The 22,409-nt window shown below is 39.7% G+C and overlaps 1 protein-coding gene across 2 annotated transcripts in view; it reads left to right on the forward strand.

Annotated features, from left to right (window-relative positions):
* GRB10 (growth factor receptor bound protein 10) overlaps positions 1-22,409 on the forward strand; it is an 82,811-nt gene that overhangs the window by 26,565 nt on the left and 33,837 nt on the right. For both annotated transcript variants that reach the window (XM_077809206.1, XM_077809205.1), the window contains exon 3: positions 20,910-21,066. In XM_077809206.1, coding sequence (XP_077665332.1) covers positions 20,910-21,066 — 157 coding nt within the window. The remainder of the gene's footprint in view (positions 1-20,909; positions 21,067-22,409) is intronic.

Genomic DNA, 22,409 nt, shown 5'->3' on the forward strand with positions numbered 1-22,409 from the left:
GGTTGTGAAAAACTCAGTCTGGAGTCTTCAGCTTTGCTAGGAGGTTACTGAGATCATTGACGGAGATCATCTTCCCTGTTCTCTGACTTGAGATGGGGACTGTTGGTGTCCGCAATTGGCTGGGCCTCAGAATGTAAGGGTACATCTCCACGGGGGAGTGGGAAACACTCATTAGTTCATATTATACCCTGGGTCAGCTGATCTGGGCTCATGCTACAGGCTGAAGAAGCACTCTAGATGTTCCCACTAGGTATGGAGCCTGGGCTGTTAAACCTGGCAAGGAGGGAAAGTCAGAGAGCCTAGGCTCCCGCCCAAGTGGGAGTGTCTATACTGCTGTTTTTTAGCCTCACAACAAGCCCCATGAACCTGAATCAGTTGCGCTAGGCTCTGAGACTCGCTGTCGTGGGTTTTATTTTTTTCGGTGTAGGTATACGCAAGTCACATTTACCTCTGACAATGACTACTTTTAAATACCCTTGAAGTGTTGGGCCTCTACTGTCAGCCTCAGTGGAGGTATCCCTGATCATTCCCCAGACTATTTCTTCCCCTTCAGAGATTTTTTCATACTGCTGCTTGTTCCATGTTAAAACTATTGATATCCATAGTGCCTTCATGGAACCATTCTTGCAAACAGCCCCACAATTTGGCAAAATTGTCTGTTTTCCTTTTTTTTCTTGTGTTTTGAATTAGACATTTGATTTGGTGTCTCACCTCTGAGCAAGTGAAGTTGGTGCAGTTAGTTATAAAATGTTCTTCACAACATTCCAACTGTTGCCTTTAAGCTTCTCATATGAAAAAAAAAATTAGACTAAATTTTTCATGAACTTCAGTCCTGAGCAAGTTCCAGGGAACACCTTTTTAAACATAAGAGGGAGGGAGAGAGATGCAGTATTATGGGCTCATCTTCTCTAGGATCCCCATATTAAGAAACAATGGTAACATAGGCAGGTTTTTTAATTGTTTAGAGTAATACTGACTTAGTATGGATGGGCAGAACTCTGTCTAAAATAGTCCTTTGAAAACTGTTCAAGACTTTGACTAATCTCTGACATGGCACTTTCCCCGTTCAGAGTTACCAGACTCTTCCAATTAAGGATAGATCTGGGCTAACTTCCAAGCCCATTGAGCTAGACTGGTGTGACATCTGAAGTTGTAGATCCATTTTTGGGGGGTATGGTTAGAATTTAAACTTCCACAAAACAGAAATTGATAGACACAACTACATAATCCCTGCTGGTGATCAGTCCTGCAGCCTTTAGCAAGGCTTCTGGGGTGCTGTCAGAGTTCTCCTAGGTTGGAAAAAATGCTCAGACACTGCTCAGTGAGGACATTAGACTGAAAAATACTTGGAGTATGTAGACCAAAAATCTGTGAAATAGTAGTCCAAAAATACAGAAGTGAGATGCCCCTGACTTTTTGAACTCTTCTATGTTATGAAGAGCCACCCTGAACTTGAACATCTCCTCTGCCAGAAGACCCCACACAACAAATATCAGGCTTGGGTTTGGTGAACTGAGGGTCCAAACTGGATTTTGGGGTCACAGTTGACTTTGCATTTAACTCTCTATCATAGCTCTAATGTATATGGGGAAGGGGACGGAATTAATCATCTCAAGGTGACTGTAATGTTGGATCCCATAGTGAAGTTAACTGATAATTTGTCTAGTTTAGTGTTGAAACTAGGGCAAAATGCTGTTTGTGGGGGAGGAATAAACTATGAACCTTGGCGCTGCATTGTGTCTTTTATGTCTGGGAGGGGGAATGCATCCTATGGCTCTTTAAGAATGAGACTTTCCAGTTAGTCTTTACAACACAACTTTCATAGTATAGCCTGTAATAAGGTGACATTCTCCCTATTTAATAAGATTTAAAAAGTGGAATTAATAGAGCGTATAGGCTGGCAGAGCTTCAGTACAAGTACAGTAACAAAACTCTGGTTGTTTTTTGTGCAGTCAGATGAGTTGAAAGAAGAACCTGAAGTACTCTGGCAGTCAAACCACAAAACCAATTACAGGCCTTAAATTTCATTGCGGTCTTATCAATTTCTTCCTTGTTGATGTGTATATGAGCAATAGTTGAACTGAAAATAGTTTCAGTACTGTCCGGGTTTGTTAATATTCTGCAGTTAGCAAAATTTTTGACCCTTAACACACACAATCTTGTTTCCTAGTGGGGGGAAGAGAGGAAGTAGCAAATCCCATGAAACTCTTGTGGTAACAAAACAATAAGACTAAACTAATCTACAACATAAATTATTATTACCCTAAATCGGCATAAAAGAGCATTTCTTTTGAGAGCTGGAAAAGATTCCAAAATTATTTCTGTACAAGGCATTATCTTTCTGGGGAAAAAAACAAGCACTGATAAATTAGGATTTGGTATGTTTTCAGAAATCCAAATAACATCACATTGCTTTGTTCTTTTCAAAAACTGTTCAGCTTATTCAGAGGTTAGCAATGGATTTTTTAAATATAATATATGTGTCTAATTACAAAATAGATTAACGTTGAGGATGCACTATGTAGAACTGGTTATTTTTAATGTGAGCAGCTCAAGTAATTTGAGGAATGAAGGCTGTAGTTAACTGAAGAGGTAGAAGTGGAGTGGTTGAGCAGAAAATGGTTGCATACTGCAAGTCTTAAAATGTGTAGAGTCCAGATGACTGCAAGCTTCTGTGCCACGAATGGAAAAGGGTAATATCACTCAAACCCAGCAGACCTTAGTGGGTTACTGAAGTTCATACTAAGCTATTGTCAAATAAAATTTTATTCAAAAATATATCTTGGAGCAGTGCATCTTGCCTAGAAGGAGGCTTAAGGTTATTTTTTTCACATGTAAGATTGGATATTAAATTGAGATGTACGCATTTACAGAGCATAGGTCAAAATATTGTAATAAGTTTATATGCCCTTAAAGTACAATCCTTTTGTACTTTATTGGCTTCATATAACTGTCTTTGATTAATGCATATAGTTTAAAATGCATGGATTTTTTTTTGGATGTGAATGGGGTTCAGCCACTGATAGAAATGGAAACTTCAAAATAAAAATAAAAAAAGCGTTAGATACAGGCGTTGTCCTACCTTCCAACAGTCAGCCATGAGAAAAGTGAGTGTATGACAGGACCAGTAAATTCTGCATTAGTGCTTTCTTTTCAGTTTCAGCTCCTCGGTGGTTCAGTTTCAGATAAGGTTTTGGTGACCTAGATTTTTCTCAGAATACTCCTTCAAGAAGTACCATCTTGCAACTACAGCACCTACAAAATCCTTTTAAAGACAAAGAAAATGTTGCCAGGACAGGAATAAAGCTTCTGTTGTTTCTCTGCATGGGTGATTATTTTAACTATGCTTGTAACTGGAGGCTAAAGGGAAAAAGTGAGCTTGGCTATAGTGGAAAAGACTTTTGTTTCTTTATTATATCATATTTATGTTTTTATGCATAATAAAAATAATAATATAATAAAAATACAGTTATCTTCACCTCTGGATGAAGGCAACTTTAAAGTTGTAGATGAATCCATGTCTTGTTTCCTCACGCGTGTACATTGCCGTAAGCATACCTCTTATTGACCTTACAAAGATGTACAGTAAACTTTGTCATTCCTGTACCTTAGTAAAGTTGCTGGCTAGCAAGTATGGAAGATGTCCAGTTTAGTATTGTTCAGCTTTTGAATTCTGTATTGCTGTCATAGTGACTTAGAGGACAAGAGTAACAAGTTTTTGTGTTTTTTGTTTTTTTATAGAAGGAAGGTTGATCTGTCCTTGGAATAAAAGTATACTCTAGAAAGTATACTTAATATTCACTCAAACTATGCCTGTATAAAGACACCTATTTGAATATTAATGTCTTTCTAGTAGGGCTCACCATCTTAAATGTTTAATGAGCATTCCATGAAAAGGTTGCTTCGACTCTGTGGCAATGCAAAAGGCCAGTTAACTGCATTAATGCAAGATGTTAATCGGGTTTACAGAGTGTATTGGACAAATCCATTGGGGGAATTACCACAAATTGTCCACTTTTGGTGGGGATAGGAGTAGGGAGAAAAAAATGTACTTTTAACCAACTTCAAAGATAGGATGGCTTAAATGAAAGCTAACTGTGTCTTGGCACACAACTCTGTAGCAATACCTTTGTAAAAATAAATCTGGAGTAAATGTTGTATGAAGAAGTAAAGCTAACTTTCTATCATGCCAGGTAACAAGATTTGGTACTAAATCTGTACTTGTTTGTACAACCCAGTTCTACATTAGCAAAGCTTTATTCTATTGTAAAATTCATGTTGGTAAAACCCTTGACATTTAGACTTCCCTGATTGGTTTAGGTCAGTTGAGATTAACCTTCCGTGTATTGACTCGTGGTGTGTTCAGTTAATTTAGAGAATGAAGATTTTTGTCGTCCTATGGCATGGCCTTGCTAGATATTGCTGAAAAGTCCTAGACAACTGGGCAGTTTATGGACATTCCAACTAATTGGACTTCAGAAGGCTTTGATGTTTTTTGAAGATATAATAATTCTTAAATGGGTACACTGTGTGTATATATTAAAGGATTTGGAATGAAACATCCATTGTGGAAAAAATTCAGCTGCTTGGTGTGTGGGGGTATTTTTTTGGACAATTGGTCTGAAAAGCTGTTGCAAACCTGGGGATGTTCTAATGTTACCTAATGCTTCCCCACCAGAATATCCTTTTTGAGTACAGTACTCCTCTGCATCCGTGGTCAAGATGTTAAGTGTCATTAAACTAGCTTAAAGATCCCAAATCTTAAGCATCAAAATTTTACACTCCATATAAGTCACATAATATACCAGTAAGGGGAGTCCTTTTCTCCACCAATTTCAAATATACATCAGAATGATATAATTATACCCATACATGAGTAATATCCTAATCAACTCATAGTATTTGCCCCCACAACCATTGTTAAGCCCAGTGCAATTTGCTAATACACCCATAAATCATTAGTTTTCAAAGAGAGAGTATTGTATCTACCTACTGACTGCATACAAAATCAAATGGCTGGAAGTTGACAAATAAAACTGCTAATACTATGAACCATTCAAGGGTCAGTTAACATTTCCATTAAACCTCAGGTTTGGAGAAATTTACATCTTACATGTATGCAGCTTATTTGGGTCCCAGTAAGAATAAAACTAAAAATGGGTCAAGCCAAATATTGCATAAAGTATCTAACTTAAGTCAAACTTCTATGAAAATGTAGAGGGCTAGATTTACCAGGTGATTGAGACATTTAAATGAAGGAAGAGGAAACTAATCTACAAGTTTATTCAACTATTAAAAATAGAAGGTTTGCACAGTGAGAAGATATAGGCCTTTTGCATCATGTCTTCTAGCTGGCTTCCCTTCTATATTGTAATGATGATGATAAAGCCAGAGATAAGATGACCAAAAAGGAAGAAAGAAGAATTGAGAGTTATGTGATTCCATAGGGGCAGAATCTTAGCCTCGTGTTACAACCTAAAAGAACAGGTTAATAGACACCTAAACAAAAGGTGTCTGCACAAGTATAAATGCAGACCAGGAGCATGGTGTGCGTCACTGTATAAACATGTACTGATGATGTGAGAAGGAGAGGCTGCTTTCAGCAGAAAACATTTAAATTGATGTAGAAAGTAGTTCTCATGGTTATAACGAGAGTGAAACAGATACCATGATGTGAGATGTGGTTGTTTGAGGGGTAAAACTGAAACTGCCAGGTGAAAATGGGAGAGACGTGAGATGGTTAGGGGAGAACAGTTCAGAGGGAAGGAGGAAGATGAGTTTGGTACTGCAGTGCACAATATTGTGAAATAGGCTGTACTGGAACATAACATTGGACAGAAGGACAGCTGAGGATTCAGGGAGGCTTGCGTAACCATGTGCACCTTCTGGAATATCTTGTGTCAATGTTCTGCTAAACATTCCACTCATTATTATAGCTTTACTAAATAAACCCTCCTACTGAGCAGCTATAATGAACATTTTACACTGAAGATTTCTAAACTAACAATATCATCAACAGTGAAATTAAATACCATACTTATGTGCACAACTTCTGTAGGAAAGAACATTTAATGGCCTTCTCTTACTTATATTATAAGGGAAAATTTGTGGAGAGCGCTTTCACAAATAAGAATTTATAAGAGGAACAGAACCAGTTAGCCTCCTTTATGCCTAAGCTTTTAATGAAAACTAGTTGGCCCTTTCAGTACCTAATGGACTGTGTTCAAATACGAAGCTCTCTATTTCTGTATTGTCATGTACTGCTTGTTCGGCATCTTTTTAATTAGTGACATTTTATTTAATCCAAATTAAATATGCCAGATGTAGCCGATTTAGTGGCTAACAATGATGAGTGAGGGGAGGGGAGAACTAACATTATAGCCTTCTGTTCTCAAGGGAAGTTTTTTATTTCTAGTACCACAAGAGAAGTTGGAACGGTAACCATGGCAGCAGGGAATTTGTCCCTGTATGCTAAGCAAAGAGTTGGTTTGTGTGGGCTTTTTGGGGTTGTTTGTTTGTTTATTAGTGCCCCCACCAAGAAGGAAGGGACATATTAAATGTCCTAGAGCATTTAAGGGGGGCATTGTATGGGTTAAATTAGAGATGTTAGACATGGAATCAAAGCTGAAGTTGTTACTAATCACTTGGTCCTATTATAGCACGCAAGTCTGAATACATGTAAAGGGAAAATAAGACCACAAGAGCCAGGAGCAATTTTTTTTTTTTTTAAGTAGTAAAACCTATACATAAATGTAGCTGTAGACTTTCATTTTAAGGTACACTGTATAGTAGCAGACCTAATATGTGATTCCATTTGTAATCTCTCAAATATTCTACATCCCTTTATATTAAATTTTTTTTTTTAAATCATTTTTTGTGAAAGTGAGGGTAGTTCTTGCTCCCAGCAGGTTGAATTCAGAATACACATTCAGAATACACATGGAGCTTGTTGCAGTCAAGACAGTATACCTGGAAACAGCCAGCAATCTCAGTCATGATGGCACATTCCCAGATATTGCATCAGAAAAGGAAGCTTTCCTTTCTCAATTGGTTGTTTCTTGAATGTGAATTTAAGGAAACCGAAGAAGGTGTGCACATACAATGTCTAAATTACCAGACACAAACTCCCAGAGCACTTTTATAATATAAATTTTTCCTCTTAATGTAGTTATAGGAACCTAAACTAAATTATGAGTGTTTAAATATTATGAGTGTTTAAATACAATGAGGGGAAGAATCTGAAAATGAGAAAATCTGATACTAATGTATAGAAAGAACTCTTGAAATGCCTCTTATGTAACTCTGCCTTGATAGAGATTTATAGGTATTTATTCTAATCACGCAACTGATGCTTACACAGTTGCACAGAAAGTTTCCTAATGTGAGCAGCTCTGTAAAAAAGCATTATTGTATGTGACAAATGGAACTATAAAACATTGGAAAGCTGCAGTCAGCAACAATTAGCCAATATTCTCTGCGTGAAATCTCTCGGTCCCAATGCCTGTAACTTGGGAAACAGCAAGTTAAGTAATATTGCTGAATACTGTACATTGAGGAAGAAACTGATGCCCAGGCATTAGCGATGCTTTGCCGTGCCACTGTCATTAAGCCTGTCAGCCCTCCCAGTTATAAAGCACTTCTCCTGTTGTTGTCAGAGCAGTATGAGCTCTGCCTGCTGGATAAATCTGTTGTGAGCTACCACTGATGCTATCAAAATGGAGGAAAATTATATTTTAAAGATGTGCTTGGGCTCTTGAGGTTCTGTGAGCGTAAAAGAATAATTATATTTGTACAGTTCTTATAAGCTATACAGAATAGCTTTATACTTATGTCCATGTAATTAAAGTTATTTTTTATTGAGTGACATTAGAGATTAAGGCCCGGCTTGACAAAGCCCTGGCTGGGATGATTTAGTTAGGGTTGGTCCTGCTTTGAGCAGGGGGTTGGACTAAATGACCTCCTGGGGTCTCTTTCAACTCTAATTTTCTATGATGCTATGACTAGGCTATATCAGGTCTGAGTTAAGACTTTTAGCTGAAATGTTCCTTCTGTCCAGCTTATCCCATCTGTCCCCTTTAGCACCAACCTCAGTTGCCTCTCACCTTGGTGTTTCCTCCCTTCAGATAGTTGTAGCTATGTAACCCATCTTCTTCCACATACCATGCTTGACTGTTACTTAGCCAACAGAATCTTCAATGTATCTTTCCTGAGTTAATTGCGCTAGTCTCTTAACCTTTTTTGGTATCGGATTTCCCTCCAATTTGTCTGTTTTCCTGGTTCTGAAGTGTCCAAAGCTGGCCACAGTAACCTGGGTATGTTCCAGGAGCCATATAGAGGGGGCTTTTGCTGGTTTTAGTCTAAAACACCTTTGTATGTATAATCACAAATCTCATTATCTTGGTGTTGCCAACTTTTGTGATAACTTTTGTTTGCCCCTAAGAGTCCAGCTTTGGGAATAGGGAATCACAACTTTCATTTTTTTAAAGTCAATATTCAGCCCTCATGGCTGCAGAGAAAAAGCTTACAAATGTGAATCTTAGACACTGACACCAGAAAGCAAATAAAAAAGAGCCACAAAAGTGGCGGTTTGTAAAATCTCATGATTGTAAAGCCAGTCTCATGATTTGGAGGGAAAGGGTGCTGACTCATTATTTTTGAACACTTGGGGTTGGCAAGTACTGTTATCTGCTACTATATTGCATTGGAAGCTTGTATCTAAATTGCTGCCCACCTAGTATGACTTGGCAATACTGTTAAATGTATCTTTAAATATATTGTTTAAGGATTAATTCTTTCTCACGCACCCGCGTAAATTAGCTTTCATTTGTCCAGGTTGAATCTCATAATTCTGGCTCTTTTATTCTTTGGCCTCCTCCATTCCATATCATCTCCCTTTGTAATTATATTTAGCATGTTGTCTTTCAGTCTGCCGATGATTGAGTGAGCTTGTCATAAATATAAAGGGAAGGGTAAACCCTTTTGAAATCCTGCCTGGCCAGGGGAAAGCTCCTCTCACCTGTAAAGGGTTAAGAAGCTAAAGGTAACCTCGCTGGCACCTGACCAAAATGACCAATGAGGAGACAAGATACTTTCAAAAGCTGGGAGGAGGGAGAGAAACAAAGGGTCTGTGTCAGTCTGTATGCTGGGTCTTGGCCAGGGATAGACCAGGAATGGAGTCTTAGAACTTTTAGTAAGTAATCTAGCTAGGTATGTGTTAGATTATGATTTCTTTAAATGGCTGAGAAAAGAATTGTGCTGAATAGAATAACTATTTCTGTCTGTGTATCTTTTTTGTAACTTAAGGTTTTGCCTAGAGGGGTTCTCTATGTTTTTTAATCTAATTACCCTGTAAGATATCTACCATCCTGATTTTACAGGGGGGATTTCTTTATTTCTAATTACTTCTATTTTCTATTAAAAGTCTTCTTGTAAAAAACTGAATGCTTTTTCATTGTTCTCAGATCCAAGGGTTTGGGTCTGTGGTCACCTATGCAAATTGGTGAGGCTTTTTATCCAACATTTCCCAGGAAAGGGGGGGTGCAAGTGTTGGGAGGATTGTTCATTGTTCTTAAGATCCAAGGGTCTGGGTCTGTAGTCACCTAGGCAAATTGGTGAGGCTTTTTACCAAACCTTGTCCAGGAAGTGGGGTGCAGGGTTTTGGGAAGTATTTTGGGGGGAAAGACGCGTCCAAACAGCTCTTCCCCAGTAACCAGTATTAGTTTGGTGGTGGTAGCGGCCATTCCAAGGACCACGGGTGGAATACTTTGTACCTTGGGGGAGTTTTGACCTAAGCTGGTAAAGATAAGCTTAGGAGGTTTTTCATGCAGGTCCCCACATCTGTACCCTAGAGTTCAGAGTGGGGGAGGAACCTTGACAGAGCTCAACCCTAATACTGGCTGGAACAACTCTGCACTACACCTCTTCACCTTCCCGCTGTCCCCAAATCGCTTTGCTCACAGTTCATAGTCATTCTGCCATTTTTCAGTCATGTCAGTGTTGAGATCACAGCAAATAATTGTTGATATTCAAACCCATCTGGATTTTAAGAAAGTATTTAATAAATCTGCTGAACTTCCAAAATCAGTCAAGTTGGTGACACACTCAAATCCAGGCTGCTTATTTTTCACTATCCCTCTGCGCCGTTATGACACCACTAGGCCAGCCCCATACATAAGGATTTGGGGGAGAGTTGGTGAGAATTCTTTTGGCCTGTCAGTCTTTCATGACTGACTTTAGGTGACGCGGGGGAAGGGGGAGGGTACATGTCTCCAGTTCACCTTCTCTCCCCAGCCCATCTCCAACAAGCCTCCTGCAGCAGATTGAATATCCAGCTGCTTTCTCCTTTCAACCGTAGTGATTGGTTTATATCAGTTTGTTTTCAAGGAGCAGGGGTGAGTGCAGGAATTTAAATTTGACACTTTTGGGGGGGCACAGAAGCTTGCTGCCCCTCCTTCTCTCCCCCAGCCTCGGGAGGAGCTCGCTGCCCCCCCTTTACCCCCGGCAGAGCTCAATCTTCCCTCCCTCCACCCTGCCCTGGCCCCAGCAGGAGCTTGATCTTCCCTGCCTCTCCAGGGACAGAGAAGTTCTGAGCCCCCGACGACTACCGGGGGGAGGGGGAGGCATGCCCCGCTTGCTCCCCCTTGCGCACACCCTTGTCAAGGAGAATTTCTGAAAATGTAATCTGAAATTCCCTTTCACAGTCCCCAGACTCAGGCTGTTAAGCAGGTGCTTGCATATGCTTTAAGCAGTCCATAGCGTCACTTAAACTCCCTGGCAAGTAGGGGGACACAGTGAAGTATAAGGAAAAAGACTGAGACCATGGTGATGACTGTCTCCTTACCAGCTAGCCACAGCAGTTTGCCTTTAAAATAAATATCTGTACCTAGACCCCATATAACCTGCCGTTTTACAGCCTGTGATGCTAGGAAGGGGTGGAGAAGCAATGGTTTCCCATGAAAACCAGAGCTTCCACAGCAGTCATTTCTAGAGTTAAGGGATGAAAATCCAGAAAAAGTGTTAGCCTCCGTTGCCTAGGGGTGGGCAAACAGTTGCTTCCTGGGGACTAACTCAATAGATGTTCTGTTTTGAGGATGAAGAGAGAAAATTGCAGTGTCATTATTTAGGGATGAAGGGTTGCAAAGTGCTCCTTGTGGCCATTGCTTTTCAATAAATGTCCTCACTGTTCTGCTGTATGCTAGATGATCTATAGAGAATGAGCATCGCACAGTGATCTCCTGCCATGTGGCTGAATAACCCCAGCTTACGCTGTACTGTGTGATTGTGGCACACAGTGTTGTCACAAGCTGCATTGATACATAACTGTTTGTAGACATAATGCTTAAATCTAATGAAATAAATATATAAACTGCTTGGTATCTTTTATTTTCAGTTGATTCTAGATGAACAGTGTAACTCAACGTTCCATTATTTTAAAAATAAAACTCCTCACATGCGATTTCTAAACTTTAAAATGGACTTCTCAAGCAAGGCCCAGACCCCAGAATTGATAGCATGCCAGGTGGACTGCTGCAATGAGCAGCAGGATTGGATCCTCCAGTAGGAATAGACCTCTCCTCATCATTAATGGGGCCCGATATTTTGCACCATAACCTCCCTCACCGTGTTTCCCCAGGCAAAACATGGGAGGTACTGCTCCAACTTTGGAAAAGAATCTCTCTCCAAAGTGGCCAAACATGAAGAGAGTAACCAAATTAGATAAAAAGGCTAAAAGAGCTTGTGAACACTTCTACAACAGATGTTACTTAGAGAACTGCCTGGTCAAGAACCTGGTGACCATGTTCATGTCCAAGTGGATGGGGAAAGAGGGATGGTCATGAAGAAAAAAGAATTCAGCGCCCCAATTCTGTGTGATTGAGACCGACAGTGGAGAGTTCGACAGAAACTGTCAGTGTCTACGGTTTGTTCCTCAGAAAGAACAATCAACAGAGCAAACTCTAGAGATGGCAGATGCAGAACAAGGGGGGGAAAAAAGAGCTAAGGATTCCAAACTGACCATAGCCAGTCACTGCAACTAAAGGACAGACAGATGACCAAGTTGTTATGCGTTCACGTCATGTAATTTAGAAAACCAGTATGATTCAGAGACACTTAACAGGCAAAATTAGCATGAAATGTAAATATTGTAAATGGTGGGAATGTGGAACTTAAAAGGAGAAGACGTAATGGAATGCTAAAATGTATTATATTAAGTCATTAGGTAGCACTGGGTGCAAACATACAGACAGAACATGAGAGGATTTTATATTGAACACATCTGGTGTATATCTCACTCAGAAGGAAGCTCTGTAACCACTCCATATCTAACACAGGAGCATAATAGTGAGTCCTTCAGCTTGTCTGGGAGGATGTCTTATCCAGATACTGGCAAATCAAAGTGGGAAGCTAATTCTAGAGTCCAGGACCCCGAACTGAAAACGGCCTGCTGGCTCTTCATTTGGCCCTGGTGCTCTAATCTCAAGTGCTTCATTTGCCATTGCCACAGTATCCTACTGGGAAAGAAGCAGCCATTCAAGCAAATGGGACTCATACCGTTTTATTTAAGCCAATGGGAAGCTATTCCATAGCCTAGTTATGCTATCTGTCATACTTTAAATGGACATGGTTCCTGTGGTTGAAAGCCTGTATGGTGAGTTATCTGTGGTCCTGATTCAGTTTTTAAAGAATACTTTATAATGGCAAAAACCTTAACTAAAGAAGTTGCAGACTTTGTTTTTGTTCTCTAAGAACTGTCCTTAATTTTGATTTTTCTTTTGATTGTCCTTTCTGGACATATGTTTGCAAGAACTTTTCTACTTAGGCTTTATTATCACTCCCTCCTCCCCATTCTTGAAATGAAGCTAAGAGATGATAATACATTTGGGGTAAATAACTGGGGAAGAGGGTAAAATATTTAGAAATAGATTTCATAGTAAGGAATTTTTCATAGTCACTAAAGGTTAATCCCAGACAAAGCTGTTTAATTGTTTTAATTACATTATCCAAAATGTGAAATAGTGGCTACACCTTTTAAGAAAGGGGCTGGTATTCTATACATAATTAGTTATGTAGAAAAACTGGATTGTGGATTAATAGCCAAACATGGTGCCAGGGTGGCTACATTTTGGGGGGGGGGTGGTAGGAGAACTAGACAAGGAGACATTCATTATGTTTCTTTACTACATCAGAAATCTAGACTCCCAAAAACTTTGTACAACTCAATATTTTCAAACAATTTCAGTATGCATATAAAGTGAACTGTATGAAGCTTGCCCTTTATGTGTGATGACCTGTAAAGTACTGTTGAAGTTTTGGCAAGTTTCATAAATAATAACGTAGCTGTGTTACAAGAATCCCAAATCAATATAGTGCACATTAAATGAATTAAAAACTGGTTATCACTAGATCTCCAATACAACTAAACACTCAAATGGGGTGTTTCTAATAGGGACGCACAGGGATCACTTCTTGGCCCAATGCTGTTCAATAGATCTATCAATGATCTGGAAGAAAATATAAATTATTGCTGGTAAAGTTTGTAGATGCATGACACAAACTGGTGATGTGCTCAAGAATGAGAACATTCAATTCTATCTCTCTCCTCTATTCCTCATCCTAATTTCCCAGCCTGATCTATAATTTGGAACAGCTGCTTTTTTTCTCACCCCACTTCCCATCTGCATCTCTGAGTTTTATAAGTGGGAAAAGTGTAGAGGGTCAGCTGGCTTATCAAGCTGATGAGAGTTTTGGGAAGGAGGATGTAGTAGGGATGCGATAACATTGGGGACAGTCAGTGCACTGTTTGTTGCAAATATACACATTTGCGTCACGTAAGTGGTAGAATACAGTTTTAAATATGAAAAGTTCATCACTTGGGGTAAAATGATTGTGAGTACTATGGTCTTAGTTTGTTGTGACCATATCCTAGCCCTTTAGTATTTGTAAGCTCACAACTTGGATACTGCCATGTATGATTCAGTTGCATAAGGTCATTCAACTGTGCTCTCCCTCAAACATTCCAGGTGAGCAGCTTTATAATTGGAATGCCGACACGGCACATAATCCTGAGACTAATTGACATATTTGTTCACTTGGAAGTCATTAAGTACCCAATGTTTTTCGCTTCATAACTGGTCTTACATTTTCAAATATATGTATGGTTATTAGAATTTCCTATTCTAAATATGGGGGTGCAGTACCCACAGTGTCATTGTGTGGTTACTAATGGAAAATGTTTAATTTTTTAAAATCAGTGTGTGATTATTACTGAGCTTCTGGAACGTGCCCAGATTCCACTTTCCAAGTCAAATTGTTCCTCTGAATCCTGGAAGGAACATAAAACTTGGTAACCTAGCAGAACGGAGGAGTGGGGGGTGGAAACAACACTGAATTCTTAATGTAAACACTCACTCACTTAATGCAATGTTAAGATTAAATAGTCAAGCATGGAAGTCAATACCAAGATCTTGGTTCTTATAATAATAACTCTCCTCCTTTGCACATGGGCTGTTAAATGTATACCTAAATATGGTGTGTGGCATGTAGGAGACTTCATGTTGCTATGAGAACCTTAACCTTGGCATTTCTTGGCTTTTGGATGTTTACATGCAAAAAACCCTACTGCAATACGAAGGTTCCACACAATATTTATTGCATGATTCTTGCTAAAGAAAACACCGTGCAATGAATGATATTTAAATGGTCCCAGCTGCACTTTGAAGTTCACACCTTTATTGCTAGTGCTGCTGTTTTGGAGGATTTCTTTCCCCCTCTGCAAGACTGAAGTCAGAAAGCAACAACAGTCAGAGCGGAAAAATTATAGGATTGACATACATGTTTCAGTGAATCACTTAAAATACCTCTTACTCCTCTAAGCTAAATACATTAAAGATTGTGAGGTGCTGAGACACTGCGTAATGGACAATATAAGTATCTTAGGTAGATAACTCCCCTAGAGCAAGTTAGGGAAACTGGACTATAATACCACAGTGTGGATCTATGCTAGACAGAGCTAAAATATTTTCAGATATCTGCCGAGCAAGCTCAAAGTTACTCTTTATCAAAGGCTTACCACTGTTGAATCTGAACACTTTCCCCTTCTTGCTTCTCTCTGAACCAAGCAGAGGATGTACTACTCATTAAGGGTAATCCACATGCAAAGTTAGAATCTACAATCATTGACAAATTGTCAGTGAGTGACATGGGATTAAGACCCTGAACGCTCTCACAACTCAAACTCCACAATTTCGTTATTTTAAAAAAAAAATTAATTAAAATAACTTTGAGGCTGAGGAAACTTGGAAGTTTTCCAGAGAGCTTATCATATGAAAACAGGCTTACAATGAAAACTCGCAATTTAATCATAACCATGGTGGTTAGTACCCGTGTGTCTTTTGTAATAAATCAGTAGATGTTCTTGCTCTGTATCAGCTAACTGCAAAAGTGTAAATGCAAGTATGGTCATCTTATTACCTGGATTTTTTTTTTTTTTAATTTCTAAATGATTTAGGGGAGATTGGGGGATTGAGGAATCTGATCCAAAACCTACTGAAGTAGTTCTTTTTGTTTGTGGTGTTTTCATGAGAAGCTTGCACATAACAACTGAACTAGGTAGTTCTTCAGGATACAGTGGTAGTTTATGGAGATCCCCAAATCTACTTCTTTGAGAAAAGTGAAGCATTTGCCGAGCCACCAGAACATTTAATACATTAGTTTTAAAGCTGAGCTCACTGTCTTTTGGCTAGCCAGATCCATCCATCCCCTTGTATGCCTTTCTTAAATTGTTGAACACATAACGTGTTGTGACAGTGAGTTGTGAGGTTAGTTAGCATTGGTGTAAATTCATCTGTGATTAAATTTGTGTACAGCCTCAAAAGTAAAGGGATAGAAAATTCAGGCCAGGTCTACATTAGAAACTTTTTGCCAGTGTAACGTTGATTATGGATGTGATATTTTTTTTTATAAGAGATTTTTGTTCCTGCAAAAGCCCTAGGGTAGGTGCAGTTATACTGGTATAAAAATGCTTTTGCTGGTGTTAATTATAATGCTTACCTCTTATATAGCATTTTTTAATATAGCTTGAGAAACTTGTACAAGCCCTACTGGCAAAAAAGTGCATTTGACTGGATCAGCTGCTGAGGATTTGCCAGCATTGCTGTACTGGCAAATCTTTTCTAGGGTGGACCTGGCCACATAGCAGAACAAAACCAAAGAGAGTGAAGCAGTGGGAACTGCAGGCAATGAGGGATGATTGGGTAATGATAAATATAAAACCCTGTTCCCAAGGAAAAGAAATTAGGAGTACCAATAGGGCAGATGGAGGAAGATAATCTAATCGTGACCTTGAACTGGGTTTATTTTTATCTTGTCCCTTTTAATGATCTCGTTACTTCATGTAACCAAGCACCATAGTTGCTACCGGGAAAGTATAGGCTGGAAGGTGAGGTGTTCGGGAGGATATCAGTCATAATATAAAACTACTAAACTGTGTATGTTAAAGTGCTTTAATTTTTAAGTCTGTTCAAAAAGAATTCTTTATAGAACAATGGCGCAGTCTGTTATCTGTTCCTTTGCATTGTAAAGCACTGAATGTGCAGCCAATCTGAGGCTCCGATTGGCTGAACATTCTTAACCTTGATTTTGAATGGAAGGTACCTCTTGCTGCTGAGGCCTTGTTGTAAGTCACTGTTCCAAGTGTTGCATTTTACTCGGGGGTGGGGGGTGGCAGAGTAAAAGTTTTGTTTAAAACTGATTTTTCTGGACTTCTGTTAAGTGTGTCTGTAGCTTCTACCTACTGGAAGGAGAGTGCTTTATTCACGGAAGAAACTGATTCATTTTCCTTTAGTTAGGTCACGAGTGCAATATCAGCTGTGCTCATGAGGCACCCTCTGATTTATAGCAGAAATAGGATTGCGTGTGGAGCACTTACAAGCTTGTATTATGTGTAATAATAATAATAATGTGTAAGCCATTATGTGTGATAATAATTTTTTATAAAAATAATCAAAACTAGCTGTCTCACTGACCACTCCTGGCTGGCTTAAAATTAGGCCTGTCTATTGTAGTGGGAGAGTACTCGTGCTCTCTTTTTATCATTGAAACAGTGGCAAAAATAATAAAACTGCTGTAGCAGTCAAGCCTGTTTCCTAAAATATAAATTTCTTTCTTAATATACAGTATTCATACGGGCACCTCCGTGAACTCTAATTCAATAGCCTGTTTTCCCTTCACAAAAGCCCTTACTTAACACTGCATTTCCCCACCCCACCCTAAAGATTTTAAGCTTCACCTCCTTGTGCTCTCCTTTGTTTCTACAAAACCTGGTTAACTTGTGCTGTCTGTAGTAGGGTTACATTCAGGCAATTTTGTCCCTCTGTTGGTATGTTCTGTTATGGTCTCAGTGTCGATGGTGGCATGTGATCTCTTGCTGTTCTTTCCTGCTTATGCTGCTTTATCAATAGTGAAATGTAACTTGTTCCCTTCTGTCCACCCACTCCATTCCAAATCCCCAATATATCAAATAAAGGAAGCTCTAAAAAACAGAATGAATGAATTTCCTGCTTTTATCTAATGCAGCCTTCCAAAAGGGAATACCTGGGTTCTTTCTACAGTGTATAGCTACAGGAAAAAAGGGATTGCAGAAATATTAGAGGTGTATCTGAGACTACGTTTACACGAGGAACTTAGGTCAGGATAACTACATCTCTTAGTGTATTCCCCAGTGTAGACAGCTCTGTGTCGATGGGAGAATTCTCCCATCGACATGGTATTCCACCTCCCCAAGAAACGGTAGCTTATTCCAACAGGAGAAGCTCTCTCATCAGCACAGTGTCCTCACTGAAGTGCTACAGCAGCACAGCTGCAGCGTTTTAATTGTAGACCTGCCCTGAGCCTGAATAGACTTCAGCAAACTTCCTATCTCAAAAGAGCTTTTTGATGTAACACACTTAAAAGCAACAGACCGTGAGCTGAAGTTGTGAGGTGGGGGAAGGAAATGGGACGAGCACAGAAGTAATGTGGTCAGCATTTCAGTACAGGTCAGGTGCTAGAGCACAGGGTAAAGAGGCTGCTGCCTTCTCCTCCTGGCTTTACTGCTGCAGGCTTTTCCCTAGCTGGAAATACAAAGAAATGTGTGGGGTGACTCAAAACTTTTCTCCCTGTGCCGCACAAGGGCTTGTTCGACATTCCTGATAAAACAGCTCTACATCTCTCTTGGGACTCACAGGCAGCACAAGGGATGGGCAGCCTGCCCTACGCTGCCAGGTGCTTCCTGAGCTTGTTCAAGTCTCCAGGCAGTGAAAAGGTCTTTTCCCATTCTCCACCAGGATCCTGGCAATTTCCCTCCCCTTGTGCTCCTGATTCTGATACAACAGCTGTTCTTCTGTTACATTACTTGTAAAACACCCCTTTGCAAAGTCTGGGAAAGAGAGTGCGTGAGCATTCCCCTCCACAGTGCACGAGTGATGTCAGCAGGCTAGTTCATGAGACAGGAAGTTCAATTAAATGGTTTTGTTCCACTACAGAAAGCAAGGTCAGATACACAAAGCCAACTGAAAGTAGATATCCCTCTCTTCCCCCCCCCCCTCGCCCCAGTTATACTGCTCTTGTGTGTTACTTGTAGTAATAATAGGTACGACATTTTAAGATGGATATGGGATTCTCTTTCCCCTGCCCCCATTCCCCTCTCCCCCTGCAAAAAAAAAAAAAAGAAGAGTTGATTCTGTCTTTAAGATCAGATCCAGACTGTAAACATGGAAGCCTACTGTGTTTCCACGTTGTGGAATGATGTATTTTTGTTCAGTATCTCATAGATACATCCCTTTCCTCTGTTCGAAGCTAACTTCATTGTGGCAGAGTGGTTTTCTAACATTGCTAGTATTTCAAGATTGAGATCACTGTGTGGAGATAATACCTTTATACTGTAAAATGTGTGCTAATTACTGAAAATAGACTTGTCTAGGGACACAAAACAGAGGGGCAAAAACCCATCAAATGTCTTCTGGCTAGGAATTCTATGACTTGGTTAAGTGTTACCAGGAGTCTGAGTGCAGCTGTAACATTGTACAGAGTGCATACCTTCCAGAGAGCTACAGCAACCGGGATTCCCCCCTCCTCCTCTTCAGAGCCTGCTTCTGAAAGAGCTGGCTCATCCCTGCTGTCAGATGAAGCAGTTTCCTGAATGCATGGGTTTGAGTCACTTTAGCTAGATTAAGCTTTAACTCCTCCCTAGCTGGGCTTGAATTTGTACATAGCTATGGGAAAGGAAAGGGGGAGGGGAGTAGCAAGGGAAGTGTTGGGTAGCTGTCAGACCGTAGGTTCTTGGAAATACTGTACCTAATCAATAATCTAGTGCCAGATCTAACCTGTAGCACAAGAGTGAGCTGTTGAGATGAGCCCCTCATATTCCACTTGCTAAATCAACAGTCTGTTACAATGAGAACTCAGACCACTAAGCCAGCATTTAGTTAAAGGAGTAGGGGGAGGGGATAAGCCGGCGAGGAAGAAGGAAGAGGTAGCAGTAGCGAGCAGACTAGAAGTTCAAGTGCTTAAGTTGCATGTAGATGACATCAGCTGCTGTGAGGCTGGGCTATTGAGAGATTTGGCAAAGAAATCAGAATTCAGGGGACATGCCTGCTTTTGGCTCTGGGATTTTTGCGTTCTTTTCCTTTGAACTTTTTAAGATCAGAGGGGTTTTAAACACTTGTGGGTGTTCATAAAAAGATTTCCTTCGTAATTTTTTTCTTACTGGGGGGAATAATTTGGAAGTCTGATAGTGTGTGGGAAATGATTACATCAGTCACAGGGAGGGCTTGGATTGGTCTACACAGTGTGGTTTGATTCACTACCTAAAAGATTGTGTGTAACCCTTTGAGTGGAGCTCTGGAAGAGTTGTCTGCTTCCCCAGAAACAGTACCCAGAACAGGGGCTACGTGACAGGTACAGTACAGTAATCCACTGACACTACAGAACACCCCGAGTGTGCAGCTTAGTCTGCAAAGGGTTGGAAGAGGCAGAGAACAAACTCTTTCAAGAGGCAATCTATATTTAAAATGCCATCTTGTTCTTCTGACTGCTGCCTTTTACGTGCTGTTGAGGTAAGATTTTCCATATCAAATTACCCACAAGGTTTCTGCTAGATCAATGTCCTCTCTTGCTAGGATGCAGAATGTTTTAATTTGTGATTAAAATAAATCTTGGTACTCTAAATTTGATTATATGGGGAAACAATTTTGCAGTAAGTGTATTGTTTGAGCAGAACAATGCTAACGGGAAAGCATCTGTATAATTCAGGGGTTGGGGGGAGGTTTCTGACACGTTCTCTTTATCTCCATTAATGTTTTGAATGTACAGTGTATGCACATTTGATTTCAAACTCCTTAAATCTGAGATGAAAGAGAATTCAGGGGGAACAGAGAAATGTGTGGATAATGCTAGTTAATTCATATGTGGATGAACTGCAAGTGGAAGTTTGAAAGGCGAAACAATCAAAAGTTAGTCCTGAGCAAGGGAGCCATTTTTAATGTTTAGAATTCAACATAATTTGATGTAAATGTTCAAATTCAGTCAACCCCCAAGCTAGATTTTTTTTCTATTTGTTTTTTTGCCAAACGTTCCAGTACACTGGTATTATTTCATTTATGCTTGTTGTATACTGCTGCATAAGGAATCTCTGCTCTCTCTCCCCTTCTTGGTACATGTTCATATTAATGCTGCTCAACCTTCCTTTAGGGCCAGGGTGCCGGGGGAGGGTAAAGGGGATGAGGGGAAAGTAATATAAAGTAAATCATGTGTGTCATTTGTGCTGTCTGCTAAGATTCCTGGAGTTATAAGGAGGGAAGCTATGTACGGTAACTAGTTTGCATATTTTCAGAACACAAGGCCATTGATCTGTAAGTGTATCCTTTATGTTGCAGGATGTAAAAGTCTTTAGTGAAGATGGGACAAGCAAAGTGATCGAGATTCTAGCAGACATGACAGCCAGGGACCTCTGCCAGCTGCTCGTTTACAAAAGTCATTGTGTGGATGATAACAGCTGGACCCTAGTGGAGCATCACCCTCATCTAGGATTAGGTAGGGAACCATCAAGCATGGTAATGTTAACTATGAACATACAGTGTGTAATATAACCATATGGATGTCTTTACAATTGCTTCATTATGGACAAAGGTTTTTAAGTGAGCTGGAATCACTTGCGTGCTTTATACTAATGCGTGTTAAGCATTTGAACCATTTTTAACTCTCCAATATATTTTTTTTCTAGTCTTCATGCTATTCTTACTTTGCTGTGTTTTGAGGCTATAGCAAATAAACAGCTTAGGCAAATTAAGCTTGATCCCTAAAGTGTACTGGCCCTGCGAATCAGCTCAGCTCATCACCAGCTGGGAGACCTGAATGAACAGACTCAACCTTGCATACCTACAGTATGGTTATGAAAGCTAGGTACACTGTGGGGAAGGAGAGGGGGCTGAATACACTTGACTTTAGGGAGGGGAAAGTATTGGTACCGCCACTCACAGGGGATTGGCAATTCCTGGACCAGTGCTGGCATCTGTACTCTCTAGGCAGCAGCTACTCCAACTGATTGAAATTAAGGTGCCATGGTTACAGTTGGCAAGAAGGCAGCAAGAGGAAGAACTGCAGGGAATTAAATAACATTAGGAATTGGTTTAATTACAGTACCTGAAAGAATCTCATGCTACTTAATCTGGCATCTGCTCTTATTTTGTGGAATGGATTTAGTAGAAGCACCATGATGTGCAACTTTTGAATAAGCAGTATGTGAATAGCTTGCTGAAACAATACGGAATTGTGTATGATACAGAATATGGCATTTGAAATGTTAATCAATATACTTTGAGGTGAATTGCTGCCTTTTAAAAAAAAAATAGTCAGTGGCGATTATGATCAAGCAGAAATAAGCAAACCATTAACTGTAATCATGAGCACTGAAATTGTGAACACTATCAGTGGTTTATAAAAGTGTTTTAAAAATCTGAAATGTATTCAGTCTTTACAAATAAAGAAAGAAGTGATTTGCTGGGAACTGTGATACCCTGAATGAATGCTATTAAACACAGAAGTTTACTGTTCTGCAAGTTTACTCTCCAAAATGTCTTACAGTTTAACCCAATTACCAAATTCTTCCAGTTAGATTCTTTTTTTCAATGTAAAAATAGGACTAACTATTCCATACACATGGAAACCTGGTTCATGTAAAATGACAGCTTCCAGCTTTGTTCATAGCGTAAGACAAAATTGACAGTGTAGGTTACAAAAGCTACATTTTGTCAGTCTAAAGCACCACATCCACATGTGGCGAGAAAATTATTAAAATTTTAATTTTAGTAATGCTCATTAAACTGCCAGGCCCTCTTTCTATATTTCGTTTCCCATCACTGCTGATTACCAAGGTA

This window comes from Eretmochelys imbricata, chromosome 2 (genome assembly GCF_965152235.1).
Source record: "Eretmochelys imbricata isolate rEreImb1 chromosome 2, rEreImb1.hap1, whole genome shotgun sequence".
In the NCBI taxonomy this organism is placed as follows: Eukaryota; Metazoa; Chordata; order Testudines; family Cheloniidae; genus Eretmochelys; species Eretmochelys imbricata.